Source organism: Sinohyriopsis cumingii, chromosome 6, assembly GCF_028554795.1.
Source record: "Sinohyriopsis cumingii isolate HCF-2022 chromosome 6, ASM2855479v2, whole genome shotgun sequence".
Classification (NCBI taxonomy): Eukaryota; Metazoa; Mollusca; class Bivalvia; order Unionida; family Unionidae; genus Sinohyriopsis; species Sinohyriopsis cumingii.
The window spans coordinates 141,073,682-141,088,869 of NC_142966.1; the positions used below are offsets into that span (position 1 = coordinate 141,073,682).

Sequence of the window (15,188 nt, forward strand, 5' to 3'; positions counted from 1 at the left end):
CTCTTGCAGTATCCACTTGTTACTGACAAAGTCAGGCAGCTGTCATCTGTGCAGATTGTGATCTCTGGTTGTAGAGCTTCAAAAGGTGTTCACACCACTAGTCATTTCTAGTATAATTTGCCTGGTCAAGAAAAGATTGTTTTTATTGCTGACAATTACTTGTGGTCTTTCTGTCGATTAGTTGGGGTTTAAGAGATGAAGGTCACATATATCTGACTTCTTATCAAATACAGGTTACAAGAGGGTCATTAGAGCATTCAAGATCATGAGATGAGTGTCCCTACAGGCTACCTTGGCAATACAGCATGCCGCTTCCCAGCCTTCTCAGCAAGACATTAGTTTAATCCAATTTGCTTGCTGAGAATCTTAATGACATACCTCATTGGGTTTTAAATTCATGGATTGTAGATGGCAGATTTATTAGTTCCTCCAAATTACTATTGTTTGATGGGCTTCAATTTCATGGAGTATGGATGGCAGTTTTATTATTTCCGCTGAATGATTATTTTTTTGTTGTGTTTTAAAATAACAGTTTGCAGTAACTACAAAATCCACAAAAAATCATACTTCATGAAAAATACAGAATTCACAGAAAAAATTTTCTGGTGTCAATGATGGCATTCACAGTACTGTAAAAGTTTTATATTAAAGTCAGACACATAAATGTAGAGGAAACACACAGTTCCATTTCAGTTAACCAATCAAACACTATTTAGGTATTAGTATGTAAGTAGCATCATTATTGTATCTAGCATTAATCAGTGGTTTATCCTAATCATTTAAAAATGTGATCAAGGATAGCAAGGGAATCAAACAAAATGTACACCTGGCAAGGAAATCAACAAAAAGTGTACCTGGCAAGGAAATCAACAAAAGGTGTAGCTGGCAAGGAAATCAAGCAAAAGGTGTACATGGCAAGGAAATCAAGCAAAAGGTGTACCTGGCAAGGAAATCAACAAAAGGTGTAGCTGGCAAGGAAATCAAGCAAAAGTTGTACATGGCAAGGAAATCAAGCAAAAGGTGTACATGGCAAGGAAATCAACAAAAGGTGTAGCTGGCAAGGAAATCAAGCAAAAGGTGTACCTGGCAAGGAAATCAAGCAAAAGGTGTACATGGCAAGGAAATCAAGCAAAAGGTGTACCTGGCAAGGAAATCAAGCAAAAGGTGTAGCTGGCAAGGAAATCAAGCAAAAGGTGTAGCTGGCAAGGGAATCAAGCAAAAGGTGTACATGGCAAGGAAATCAACAAAAGGTGTAGCTGGCAAGGAAATCAAGCAAAAGGTGTACATAGCAAGGAAATCAAGCAAAAGGTGTACCTGGCAAGGAAATCAACAAAAAGTGTAGCTGTCAAGGAAATCAAGCAAAAGGTGTACATGGCAAGGAAATCAACAAAAGGTGTACATGGCAAGGAAATCAACAAAAGGTGTAGCTGGCAAGGAAATCAAGCAAAAGCTGTACATGGCAAGGAAATCAACAAAAGGTGTAGCTGGCAAGGAAATCAAGCAAAAGGTGTACATGGCAAGGAAATCAAGCAAAAGGTGTACCTGGCAAGGAAATCAAGCAAAAGGTGTACATGGCAAGGAAATCAAGCAAAAGGTGTACCTGGCAAGGAAATCAACAAAAGGTGTAGCTGGCAAGGAAATCAAGCAAAAGTTGTACATGGCAAGGAAATCAAGCAAAAGGTGTACATGGCAAGGAAATCAAGCAAAAGGTGTACATGGCAAGGAAATCAACAAAAGGTGTAGCTGGCAAGGAAATCAAGCAAAAGGTGTACATGGCAAGGAAATCAAGCAAAAGGTGTACCTGGCAAGGAAATCAAGCAAAAGGTGTAGCTGGCAAGGAAATCAAGCAAAAGGTGTAGCTGGCAAGGGAATCAAGCAAAAGGTGTACATGGCAAGGAAATCAACAAAAGGTGTAGCTGGCAAGGAAATCAAGCAAAAGGTGTACATAGCAAGGAAATCAAGCAAAAGGTGTACCTGGCAAGGAAATCAACAAAAAGTGTAGCTGTCAAGGAAATCAAGAAAAAGGTGTACATGGCAAGGAAATCAACAAAAGGTGTAGCTGGCAAGGAAATCAAGCAAAAGGTGTACATGGCAAGGAAATCAAGCAAAAGGTGTACCTGGCAAGGAAATCAACAAAAGGTGTACCTGGCAAGGAAATCAAGCAAAAGTTGTACATGGCAAGGGAAATCAAGCAAAAGGTGTACATGGCAAGGAAATCAAGCAAAAGGTGTACATGGCAAGGAAATCAACAAAAAGTGTAGCTGGCAAGGAAATCAAGCAAAAGGTGTACATGGCAAGGAAATCAAGCAAAAGGTGTACCTGGCAAGGAAATCAAGCAAAAGGTGTAGCTGGCAAGGAAATCAAGCAAAAGGTGTAGCTGGCAAGGGAATCAAGCAAAAGGTGTACATGGCAAGGAAATCAACAAAAGGTGTAGCTGGCAAGGAAATCAAGCAAAAGGTGTACATGGCAAGGAAATCAAGCAAAAGGTGTACATGGCAAGGAAATCAACAAAAAGTGTAGCTGTCAAGGAAATCAAGCAAAAGGTGTACATGGCAAGGAAATCAACAAAAGGTGTACATGGCAAGGAAATCAACAAAAGGTGTAGCTGGCAAGGAAATCAAGCAAAAGCTGTACATGGCAAGGAAATCAACAAAAGGTGTAGCTGGCAAGGAAATCAAGCAAAAGGTGTACATGGCAAGGAAATCAAGCAAAAGGTGTAGCTGGTAAGGAAATCAAGCAAAAGGTGTACATGGCAAGGAAATCAACAAAAGGTGTACATGGCAAGGGAATCAAGCAAAAGGTGTACCTGGCAAGGAAATCAAGCAAAAGGTGTATCTGGCAAGGGAATCAAGCAAACGGTACACCTGGCAAGGGAATCAAGCAAAACATTTACTTGGTAAGGGAGTCAAGCAAAAGTTGTACCTATTAAGGTAATTGAGCAAAAGTTGTACCTGGTATGGGTGTGTGTTTTTTTGGATTTTTAACATAGCTTTAAAAAATTTTCAGTCATATCACTACAATGTCTGGAGTGTGACAGTTTACAATGATGTCTAGCACTGGGGCATCATGTCGCAGACATGTAGCATGATGTCCCACCTAGTCACATTATCCTGACACTAGGCCGACCAGTCCTAACACTAATCTCTTAATGCTGAGTGCCAAGCAAGGAAGCTGTTAGTATCATTTTTGCAAGTCTTTGGTATGACTTGGCCAGGGATCAAACCCACGACCTCCCACATTCAAGGTGGACACACTAACCACAAGGCCACCAGAGCGGTGTACCTGGTATGGGAATGAAGCAATAGGTGTACCTGGCAAGGGAATTAAGCAAAAGGTGTACCTGCAAGGAAATCAAGAAAATGGTGTACCTGGCAAGGGAATCATGCAAATGGTACACCTGGCAAGGGAATTAAGCAAAAGGTTTACTTAGTAAGGGAGTCGAGCAAAAGGTGTACCTATTATAGGAATTGATCAAAAGTTGTACCTGGTATGGAATGAAGCAAAATGTGTACCTGGCAAGGGAATTAAGCAAAAGGTGTCCCTGGTAAGGGAATCAAGAAAATGGTGTACCTGGCATGGGCATCAAGCAAAATGTGTACCCAGTGCATGAAAGGCATAACTGCATATCTAAGGTTCACTACAGACATATGCGATCGAAAGATTTTGGTAAACTTAAAATTCCCAAATTTTTACTCAAAGATTTGCTTAAAGATGTGCACAATTTTGACAATTTCTTGCAATAAAATTGCAGCCCAAATATTTTACCAACAGAACAATCAAAAATTGAAATTTGATGGTTTTTTTTTTAAAAACACACTTTTCTTTTTAAAACAAAAAAGAACAGTTTTTTTGTTCTGAATCAATAATAATCATAGAATGTATCTACAACATTCACATGGCAAAAGTAGTGATCTAATATAAAATGTTTCACTTGTATACCATGTAATGTGTTTTGTAAACTCCTGAAATAAGGCTTTTATTGATCTTTCAAAGAGTTGTTATCTGATAAAAAAGGACCACTCCGGTGACCTAGTGGTTAGAGTGTCTACCTTAGATGTGGAAGGTTGCAGGTTTGAACCCAGGCCGAATCATACCAAAGACTTATAATAATGGTACTAACACTGCCTTGCTAGGCTATCAGCAATGAGAGGATAGTGTTAGGACTGGTCGGCCTGGTGTCAGGACATGATGATACATGTCTGTGGCATGATGCCCCAGTGCTAGACATCACTATAAAGTGCCACACTGCAGACATCATAGCGATATGACTGAAAAATTATTAAAGCTATGTTAAAAATCCAAATCACACACACACACACACATCTTACAAATAAAGGTAATTCAAACAAAAAAGCAGAGAAGTTCAATAGAATATGCGATTAAAAAATGAGTACTCAACCATTTACCTACCCTTCCCCACTCTCTCTCTTCCCAAGGTCAATGTCCTCCCATTTCTTAATTTCTTAGTTTTTCAGAGGTACATTGGTAACTATGGTTACTATGCAATATAGTACATGTACATCGATTTATAGCTCTAATTAATAGCAGAAATTTGGTTTACCCTAAGAGACTGTACTGAGGTCCTGGGGTCAAAAACCCTTATCTTGCGATCCTTGCATACAGTGGCCAAGTACTTTCCATTGGGGCTCCAGTCAGCACTAAACACCTGTTAAAATAAATAAACAGAGGTTATAAAAACAGCTAATATATTTTTAATTACATCTAATCAAAACCGAATAAAATTTACTCATGTTTTGCCAAAATAAAGAGAGTGTCACCTCAAATTTCCTTCACTGAAGTGGCAATGTAACAAAGAAAACAACTAAAGAAATGTGCTATTTTCTCTGGTTCCTAGAGTCTCAAAAGGATAAAAAGTGAGGTATGTGATTTGCATGTAAATCAAGTCTAACTGCAAACAACACAGGCCCTGATCTGGTATATATGCAACAGAAGAGTTGAATCTTAGGTCTGAAGTTCAACTCGACTTATTTGTGAGTATAATTGGTACCTGCTTATAGGGCCTATTTATTTTTTTAGCTAGTACATAAAACATCTCAGGACCAGTACATATTTACGTGGTATAATTGATTTTGCTCTGAAAGGAAGCCCCTATAAGATTTTAACAAACCCATGACATAGGGTTGTCATATTTTTAAAGCAGAGAAAACATATATCATTCATACAAACTTAAGCACACTTAAAAGAATTAAACTTAAGTACAAAACGTACAAAAGATGAGAAACTAAACAAAGAAAAACATACAGACAGAGGTACAGGCAATGGGTGATATTATCAGCCCTCAAAAGTTACTGTCTCTCAATGCAATCTTTCCTAACCATGTCTTATAAGACTCAATGGAGTACACAACAATTGATTACAGGTAAAAACAATGGTTAAACTAGATTCATATTTCAATAACTACATTTTAATTTTTTTGATTATGATTTCAAGCAATCGGAATGGTCTGGCCCTTATGACATTCTTCGTTCAAACCTGTGTGAACCAAACACATTTCATTTAATTGGTACTACTTTCTGGACCATTTGTAGAGAATAATGGTAAAATAAATTCCAGGTTAATCTTTGCTTACATTGACTGTATTGTAGCACCTGTGAACTGTGTAAAAAAAATGCTATGAATGACGATACTTAATTTAACATAAACTTAAAATATAAAAAAAGACATGATTGATAAAATGTTTTAAATAATATGCAGAGAAGAAAGTGGAGTCTCGACATTTCCAAATATTCTGATCAAGTAACATTTTAACAAGCAGACTTGCATTTTAACATTTTAAAAGATCTGGTAAAGTCACTTTGACTTAGTTATTAACAGATCAGTCTCACATTTACACAAGTCATATTTTCATGTATTACATAACATTGTGCCCTAAAAAAAACGCAATATAAGTACATATTCTGCTCATTTGCTAAATAAGTTTTAAAGATGTTAATTTTCAGCATTGTAGCTAACGATCTTTCTAACAAATGGAAGCTATTCTTGTTGATCAAAAAGGTTTTTTTAAAAATCAGCTGAAACTTTGTGGTGATTCATAGAGAAGTGCTAAATTATGTTTTGTAAAGAATGTCAAATAGGACAAATAGAAATCTGGAACTCTAGTCTCATTATTGAAAAAAAAAATGAAGTATAGTTACAGTTATATATAAAGATCTAAAGCCTGGCAATCTCCTCTCATTTTCACACATGCTGTTAACCTGTATGAAACCCTTGAAATGCTTACAATTCACAGATTATACACAATGCACAGCATTTATTTAGTTCATACTTCACTAGACTTAAAAAATAAAAATGGTAAATCCTTAATTATTAGACATGCTGTTGTGCCACACACGTAAAGCAAATTCATGTCGATGTTATTTATATTGACAAGATGCAGTTATAAAGAAAAGTTGTTGCAAAGGTGCCTGGATTATTGCTGCCACCAAAAGCTGTTAAATGCTTACTTTACCTACGTAAACTGCAACTTGATAACATTTTCATTCTATCTGAGTTGTGTCAAATAATGTGCATTGTTAAGAGACAAAAATAATGACCAATAAATGGCAGGTTTGAAACCTTCAGTTTTGTGTAACTTTTTATCTTCATATTTAGCTGTTCAAGTCCTTACTCCCTTCATGTGACCTGAACAAAAATGATTTTACAAATCAATAAATTAGCTGAGAGAACAGAGAAATTTCCTTCTCATGTATTACTTGGTCAGGATGGCAAACAATGTTTATTTTTAGAGAGCCACCATTTGTCAGGTCCCAGATCTTTACAGTCATATCGTAAGCTGTGGACAGTAGGACATCTTTGGCAAGTGGATGGAACTTCACAAAGTAGATCTTTTCCGTGTGACCTGCATACATAAATTACATTGGCCATCAATGTGAGGTCAGACCCATGAAAAACAAAGTTAATTTTCTTATGAAATGTAACATGTTTGCCTTAGTCCTTGTTTTTGAATCAAGGAAAATATATACAGTGCAAAATACGTAAACTTATTTTTAAAAATAATCCAGTTTGAATGAAGAAAGTTTTTCATAGTTGTCATGTAAATTTTATCTTAATATTAAGTAAGAGTACCATCTTGTACATGCATGTTTACTTTGTTCTGCTCTCAAAGCACTGGAATAGGTTATAGTTCAAGCTAATTCTGAGTGCATCTCATTTGAGGAACCACATGTCAGTGATCCAACTCACTCACTTAGTAACTTCTACACCTTGTTAAGATATAATAATGCCATATCACATGATGACGTATAATTAAAATCTGACTCATCAATAATTTATTACATATTAAATATTCTATATCTGGGAGCGATTCGAAAATGAACCCATTATTTCTTCCTATACAATGCATGGAGAAAAAATAGGTTCTTATCTTTCATAAGAGATGCCTGTTTCTGAAGCCTGCACATGCTACCAACTGTAACACTCTTCAAGATTCTGATGTTATCACATACATGCTTGGGATTATTTTAAAATGCACCATTGAAAACAATTGTTATTTTTAGACACACATGTTCAGTATGAAGCAATGCAAAGTGGAGAAAAAATGCATGATTCCAACAACACCAAATGAATGAATACATATATATATATATAAAACCTTATTGCACTACAGACAGAAGCAACAAAAAATGAAATGTGCAGAGACCTCTGAGGTAAAAATCTGGTTCTGTCTGAGTCTCAGTCAGCCCTTCTTCTGGTACAGACCAGATACGAATCTTTGCATCCTCACACCCTGAAAAAAAAAAACCAGTAGAGTTGTTAGGTTATTCAGGGTCTATCCTAGAACATTTTGGGAGGAAATTCCCCTTTGCATGTGAAAAAAATGGGTGGAATTTTCTCAAATGGATTTAATGAAAAAAATAGGATGGTCTTAAAAATATGATGTAGAATTTTTGCACATTAACTTTTCAGGATGATTTGCAAAAATCAGCCAAAAATTTTGTAACCATGCATCCTAGAACAGATCTGGGATAATATACCAGTAAATTGGCTTCAATAAATTTTGTTAGTGATTAATTTAAACAAACATGATTGCTCTGAATGTGACTTTGTACCAAAAATAAATATCCAAATTATGGTCCCAAGTGGAAGATTCCCATGATATTAAAAGAAAATAAAGCACGCTTATTTATAAATAAAATTTGGTTTTTCCAAAAGCTTGTTACATTTTCAAGACCATCAATGTTCATTATCTAAATGGGTAAAGATGATAATACAGAGACACAACAAGAGAACCCATTCCTGATGAGCATGCCTTTTATTTTGTGACGTAACGCTCCTTCACACTGAGGTTAATATAGGTTGTGGATGTCAATATGGATGTCAATATGAGCAATATACTATGCTTTCACCATGGCAAATCAACAAAAATATGCAGGATTTTACACCAGCCTTGGGGGCCCCGAGTGGCCGAGTGGTCTAAAGCGCTCTCTGTTACGGATCACTGCCATCTCACCTCTGTCTGCGTGGGTTCGAGTCTCTGATTCAGCCAATGTGGGTATGTGAGAAAGCTTGCCAGTAGCTTATCGTGGGTCGGTGGTTCTTTCTGGGGTTTTCCCGGGTTCTTCCTCCACCATTAATACTGGCCGCCATGTATAGCCTATCGTGTGCTGAAAAATGGCGTTAAACCCTACAACAACAACAACAACACCAGCCTTGATTGATTCACCATTCTACACCATCTTGACTAAGTCATATTTTTTATAAAGCTGCTTCTTAGTACAAAAAAATGCAACAATATGCTCATTACTGAAGAAAAAAAATAATACAAATGTGGTTTATGTTCCTCAGTAATAAATATTAAAGAATTAGAATGACATTGAGGAAGTTCATAAATGGAACAATGTTTACAAGGACCAATTTATCTTCAGCTGCCTTTATTGAAACGATCTTAAGGAAATTTACTGTAATGACCAAAGCAACTTAATGAATAAAATGCAATTACTGAATAATTGTACACCTCTCCCATGGTAACTCATACACAATGGGGTCGAAAACCATAGACCACCCTATAAACAAAGGGCACAAGTCGATAAGGGACCTAGAAAAGTAAGAAGGGTATGCTCTCCCAACTGGACATCAGAACAATTTGGGGGAGAGAGAGAGATGAGTGGTAACAGAGTTGTTTAATGGCTGAATTCTCATTTTATAATTGCAATGGGAATAATTTCCATAAAGAGCTTTCACATGAAGCTGCTTGTGTTTTTGTATAAATTACCTTTTTGTCAAGACACCGTCGCTGTGAAAGATCGTTTACAACAACCATTATGTGTATCTAAAAACAGTGTGTATTATAGTACATCACTGTTTTGTGTTGTTGTTGATTTGCAACAAGTCAAGAGTCTTTTTTGTACATTAATTTCATGAAATAACCATCAACACTGAAACTTGATTTTTTATTGTTCTATTTGTAAAATACTGATGCCATGATTTTATGGCAAGTATTAGTAAAACTTCTCGTCCTTATGGAAATCTCTGAGTGCCAATTCAGGAATTTTAAGTTCAGTACAAACTCTGGAACTTGCTTCTCGATAATAAACTGTATCTGTGAAACAATGCTTTTATCCACCAAGTGTACATTTTGTTTGGTTGTCTTGCATCTCTGATCACATTTGTGAATGAGTAGACTAGACTAATTTCAGGTATTTTTAGTATATTACTTACATAATAATATTTATAATAGTGTTTTGACTGATTAACTGAAATGAGCTTACCTGACAAATGCCAGCTAGCTTTTATGAAGGCAGGATTTGAATGCCTTTTAACTTCTTTTATTCCACTCCGCCTTATTTGATTTGATACAAAAGAAGTAATTAATGTGATAATACAAAGCAGGTCTCCTTTTAACTGAGTATAACTATACAACAAAATACTTCTGCAAGTTGGAGATCATAACATTTTGTCAGAACTTAATTAAGTTCTGACTAAAACACCCTTGGACATAGCTATCATGGTAGATTGACTTTTTTCACATTTGAATTCAAATGGGCATATTGCAACACTTAAACCAAAACTAAATGATAAAGCTAAACCACAAATTTTATTAAACAAAACTTATTTAATTGGTACTGATTTTTTAACGTGCTGCCACCAGTAGGCGGGGCCCTGGGTGACTGAGTGGTCTAAAGCACTTGCCTTTACTGATCACTGCCAACTCCCCTCTGTCCATGTTAGTTGGAATCTCAGGCTCGGCCAATGTGGGTATGCATGAAAGATGCCAGTAATTTCCTATGGGTTTGTGGTTCTTTAGCTGCCATGTAAAGCCTATCTTGTGCTAAGAAATGGCATTAAACCCAAAACAACAACAACCACCACCAGTAGGCATAGTGAAATTTTCACTGATCAAAATTTCATTGAATATTGTTATTTAATGTCTACAAAGAATGTTGTTTAGAAAGAATATTTAAAAAATATTTCACTTCTTATTAAAAGCTGAGAATTTCATTATGTTGATTGAAATTTCTGTAGACAAACCAGAATTTTCAATGATAGAATGGAGCAATATATCACGGTTTCATTTACCAACTCTGATCAAAATTTTTCTTTACATTCAACAAGTAAGGTCCAATTTAAAAATGGGATCCATGCCTGTCCCCATGTTCTTTGTGGGTTAGGGAGTGATGTATCAGTCTCAGCTGGCCAATTTACATATTTTTCATTTATTCTATTTGATTTGCAGCTTACCTACAACTAGTCGCTTGTCATCAAAAGGATCCCACTCAAAATCAGACACCTTGCTACCGTTATGTATCCATGGTAACCCAGTGTCTGGTAAACGGCCTGGTTGATTCAACTGAAATGTACAACAACATATCAACTTTTCACATTAAAGACATGACACATACATGTTTTAAAACATTTTTTTGTATACAAAAACAAAGCAAAACAAAGACAACTGATTGTAAAGAAAATTAAAGATTCTATGAAGGCAGTAAATTCTTTCAACTTTATGACCAGAATATTAAAGCAGTGGCCTGACCTGTATATTTTACAATGTAATTTCCTATTCATTTCCTGGGCATATCATAAACAAATGCAATGCCCATAAACACATTTGTCTTAAAGTACTACAGGCTGTTTTTGGTTTAATGTCATTCTTTAGCACATGAAGGGCAATACATGGTAGCCTATAACCGGTGGAGGATGAACCCAGTAAAAACCACCAACCCAAGTTAAGCCTTTTCACATACCTACACTGGCCAAACCACAGACTCAAATCCGTGCAGACATAAGTGAGATGGTACTGATTGGTAAAGGTGTGTGGTTTAGACCACTCAGTCACCTGGGGGGACTCCAGCAAAAATAACATCTGACTCTTCATAAGCAAAGTTGTTTTCTCTATATCCTTTGTTGTAGTAATTTTCACAATATGCTATTGAACTGGCTAGCTAAATAACACAAGGTGTTTTGCAGTTATTTTGTATATATGTACAGTGATTCCTCTCTATAATGCTCTTTTTTAAAGTGACTATTGTTATATGTGAAAAATGCTTAAACTGAGGGATGTTCACTAAAAACAAAGTATTTCAAATGTGAAACTGAATCACAGTTGGTTTTCATTAACCAGGAAAATGAGACCCCTGCTATAAGCAGGGCAGTGGTATAATGAATACCAGACCAATGCTATAAAAAGTGGGGCAGTGGTATATTGAATACCAGACCCATGTTATAAGTGGGGCAGTGGTATATTGAATACCAGACCCATGTTATAAGTGGGGCAGTGGTATATTGAATACCAGACCCATGTTATAAGTGGGGCAGTGGTATAATGAATACCAGACCAATGCTATAAAAAGTGGGGCAGTGGTATAATGAATACCAGACCAATGCTATAAAAAGTGGGGCAGTGGTATATTGAATACCAGACCCATGTTATAAGTGGGGCAAGTAGTACACTGATGAGCTTTATAATGAAGGACTGATGTATTGAGTAGTCCGATGCAATATGGAATTTATCTAGATCCATAAGAATTATTCATTACAAGCAAGTATTTGTTAATATGCTCAATACAGTATTTTACCACAAGCATGTATCTTTTAGGTCTGACGAGGTTTCCCCATGCAAGTCAGGAAATCATAATGTGATAATTCTTAGAGGGTGCATAATATACTGCATACTATACTGTCTTTTGCATACCATACTTTATACTATACTGTTTTTGGCATACTATACTGTATACTATACTGTTTTGTGCATACTACACTGAAAACTATACTGTTTTGTGCATACCATACTTTATACTATACTGTTTTTTGCATACTATACTGCATACTATGTTTTTTGCATACTATACTGCATACTATACTTTTCTGTTTGCATACTATACTGTATACTATACTGTTTTTTGCATACTATACTGTTTTTGCATACTATACTGCATACTATACTGTTTTTGCATACTATACTGTATACTATACTGTTTTTTGCATACTGTTTTTGCATACTATACTGCATACTATACTGTCTTTTGCATACTATACTGTATACTATACTGTCTTTTTGCATACTATACTGCATACTATACTGTTTTTTGCATACTATACTGCATACTATACTGTTTTTGCATACTATACTGTATACTATACTGTTTTTTGCATACTATGTTTTTTGCATACTATAATGCATACTATACTGTCTTTTGCATACTATACTGTATACTATACTGTCTTTTTGCATACTATACTGCATACTATACTGTTTTTTGCATACTATACTGCATAGTATACTGTTTTTTTGCATACTATACTGCATACTATACTGGCTTGCTGGGTACTGGTTAAACTAAATTCCCAAGTGGAAAGTTAAAACCTTCCTGACTGCTTAGACACAGGATTAGCAGTATTGGATTAACAATATCATAAACGGTAATGATGTAAACTCAGATAAAATATTGATAAGTTTTGGGTCAATGGTGGACAATTACTTGGATGCTGAAATAGAACAAGACTGAGGTGAAAAAAAACATGCATATTGTTTATCTTTTATTTGCTGACCCTAAATTCAATTTTAAAAAATTGCAAGACATGTTCCATTAGCAGGATTGATGGTGAGTTACAAGTATGGTATGCAATTTAGCACCATCTATACAACAAAAGTTATTTAATAATTTTGACCGCTCTGGTGGCCTAGTGGTTAAAGTGTCCACCTCTGATGCGTGAGGCTGCAGATTCAAACCCTGGCTGAGTCATACCAAAGTTTTATAAAAATGGTACTAACACAGAGGTCTCGGAAATGCTTAATTACGCATATTGGGATGCCAATTTTTGATCTGGGACACAGAAAAAATCACTGAGGCAGGAGTCCTCCATACGCATGTAATAGGTGTGTGGCAAAATTAAAAGACTTGCTAGTCCTGCTTCAGCCACCTGCTTTGTGGGAAAATGTGTTGATCAATCAGCTGTGCTGATATTTACAATGACAGAATTCAGTGACTGAAAGACACCCCTTGATGTACATATATGTTGTCATTATAAGAGTACATCAAAAAGAACATGATGCCATAGCTGGGTGGCAAGTTCAAAGGCTTTGACTGGCGGCCGGGTGGGAAAATGTACTGATATTTACAGTGATTGAAATCAGAGGCAGAAAGACCCAGAGATGTACATGTGGTCATTTATAAAAGTACATCAAATAAACAACTTTAGCTTTCCTTATTGTGTTCATTTCCAAATGTATCGGAATAAGTAGTACACATGATCTCAGAATCAAGACATGTTGAGACTTAGACAAAATGCCATTCGTACATTTGGATAAGTATTTTTGAGTTAAATGGCAAACTTATGAAGATTGTAACGAGATTCAGAAGAGTGCTAAAGCTGCTAGAATTGATAGTTCGGATGGGACAGTAGCTAAGTGTAAGAAAGTGTGTGATGCCTAGCTTAGTGTTTGGAATAAATCCTTACTTGGATTGACAAAATTCAGTCTCACTCTGATGGATGAACAAGAGCTATTTAAGAGGTACATTGACTTACCATACTTTTTTTTAAATGCCCCTCACCTTAGCCTCGTTAGTTCTAGTGTTGTACCAAAATGTATTCATCAAGACACCAGTAGCTATGACTAGGTTTTATACAATTACGTTGACAAACAAGCTCTTGCCCATTCACAAGCATATGTTTTGATAGCTGCTTGACCATTAACCCTTTTCCAAGTAAGGTAGCAGCTATCAATTTCCTGCATGATATCCTTTGATGATAAAACATACAAACATGTGTTTTAAGATCAGAATCGGTGATCTGGATATATACTAACTGCCTCTTGTACACTATTTCATCATAAAATTAGTTTGAAACTGTAAGTGAACCAGTAGGCCTAACAGGAAATAATGGCGGACTTCACTAAGTCTGGGATGTACCAGTTTATTAGATTGTCTGTTTTCATAAATCATCGGGCAAATATATTCAGAAAAATATACAAATCATTAAAAGCAAAGCCTAGGTATTATTTTATTAAAGATTTAACTTTAAAATGCAAATTTCGTAGGTCAGAAACATATGGGACAATGCTATGTTGTGGAATTCGCAAGATGCGCTTTAAGGTCTACGCTGTTTTCTGACTTAACACGTATTTGCAAAGCAAAAATATGGGAAAAAAACAGCAAATCAGATACTATTTAACCATTGCCTAAAATTACTACAAATACGTAGACAAATAAATAAACCATAAATTTGCAATCCTGTCAATGGACTGTTGTAATGAAACTATATTAAAGTGAGTGATTACATTACGAAAACCTCTAAAAACTGATGCACTCATGTCTGTGTTGATTCTGTAGGAAAGAAGGGACTGCAAATTTTGATGGTGGGAATCCTAGCAAGACCTCTGTAACAGCTGCCTCACTGGGCACTCAGTATTAAGAGGCTAGTGTTAGGACTGGTTGGTTTGGTGTCAGGATAATGTGACTAGATGTTACATATCTGTGGCATAATGACCCAGGGCTAAAGGTCACTATAAACTATCACAATGCAGACATCAAAGTGTTATTACTGAAAAATTATTCAAGCGTCATAAAAAATCTAAAACACACACACATACACACACAATAATTTTGATAATGGCAATCCTGGAGGGCAAATACAGTAATTTACCAAGCAGCCAGAAATATCTATTGGGCAACCAGAGTTTTAAAACTGGTTACCCTCGGACAAAAAGTGGATTTTCAAAATTTTCCTAA

At 35.9% G+C, this 15,188-nt stretch overlaps 1 protein-coding gene across 4 annotated transcripts in view; it reads right to left on the reverse strand.

Moving 5' to 3' along the window:
* The window catches only part of LOC149798134 (coronin-7-like), a 96,299-nt gene that overhangs the window by 27,148 nt on the left and 53,963 nt on the right, over positions 1-15,188 (reverse strand). For all 4 annotated transcript variants that reach the window (XM_089963228.1, XM_089963225.1, XM_089963226.1 and 1 more), the window contains exons 17-20: positions 10,699-10,807; positions 7,661-7,747; positions 6,714-6,859; positions 4,562-4,666 (exon numbers count right to left, since the gene is read on the reverse strand). In XM_089963228.1, the coding sequence (XP_089819354.1) occupies positions 4,562-4,666; positions 6,714-6,859; positions 7,661-7,747; positions 10,699-10,807 (447 nt within the window). The remainder of the gene's footprint in view (positions 1-4,561; positions 4,667-6,713; positions 6,860-7,660; positions 7,748-10,698; positions 10,808-15,188) is intronic.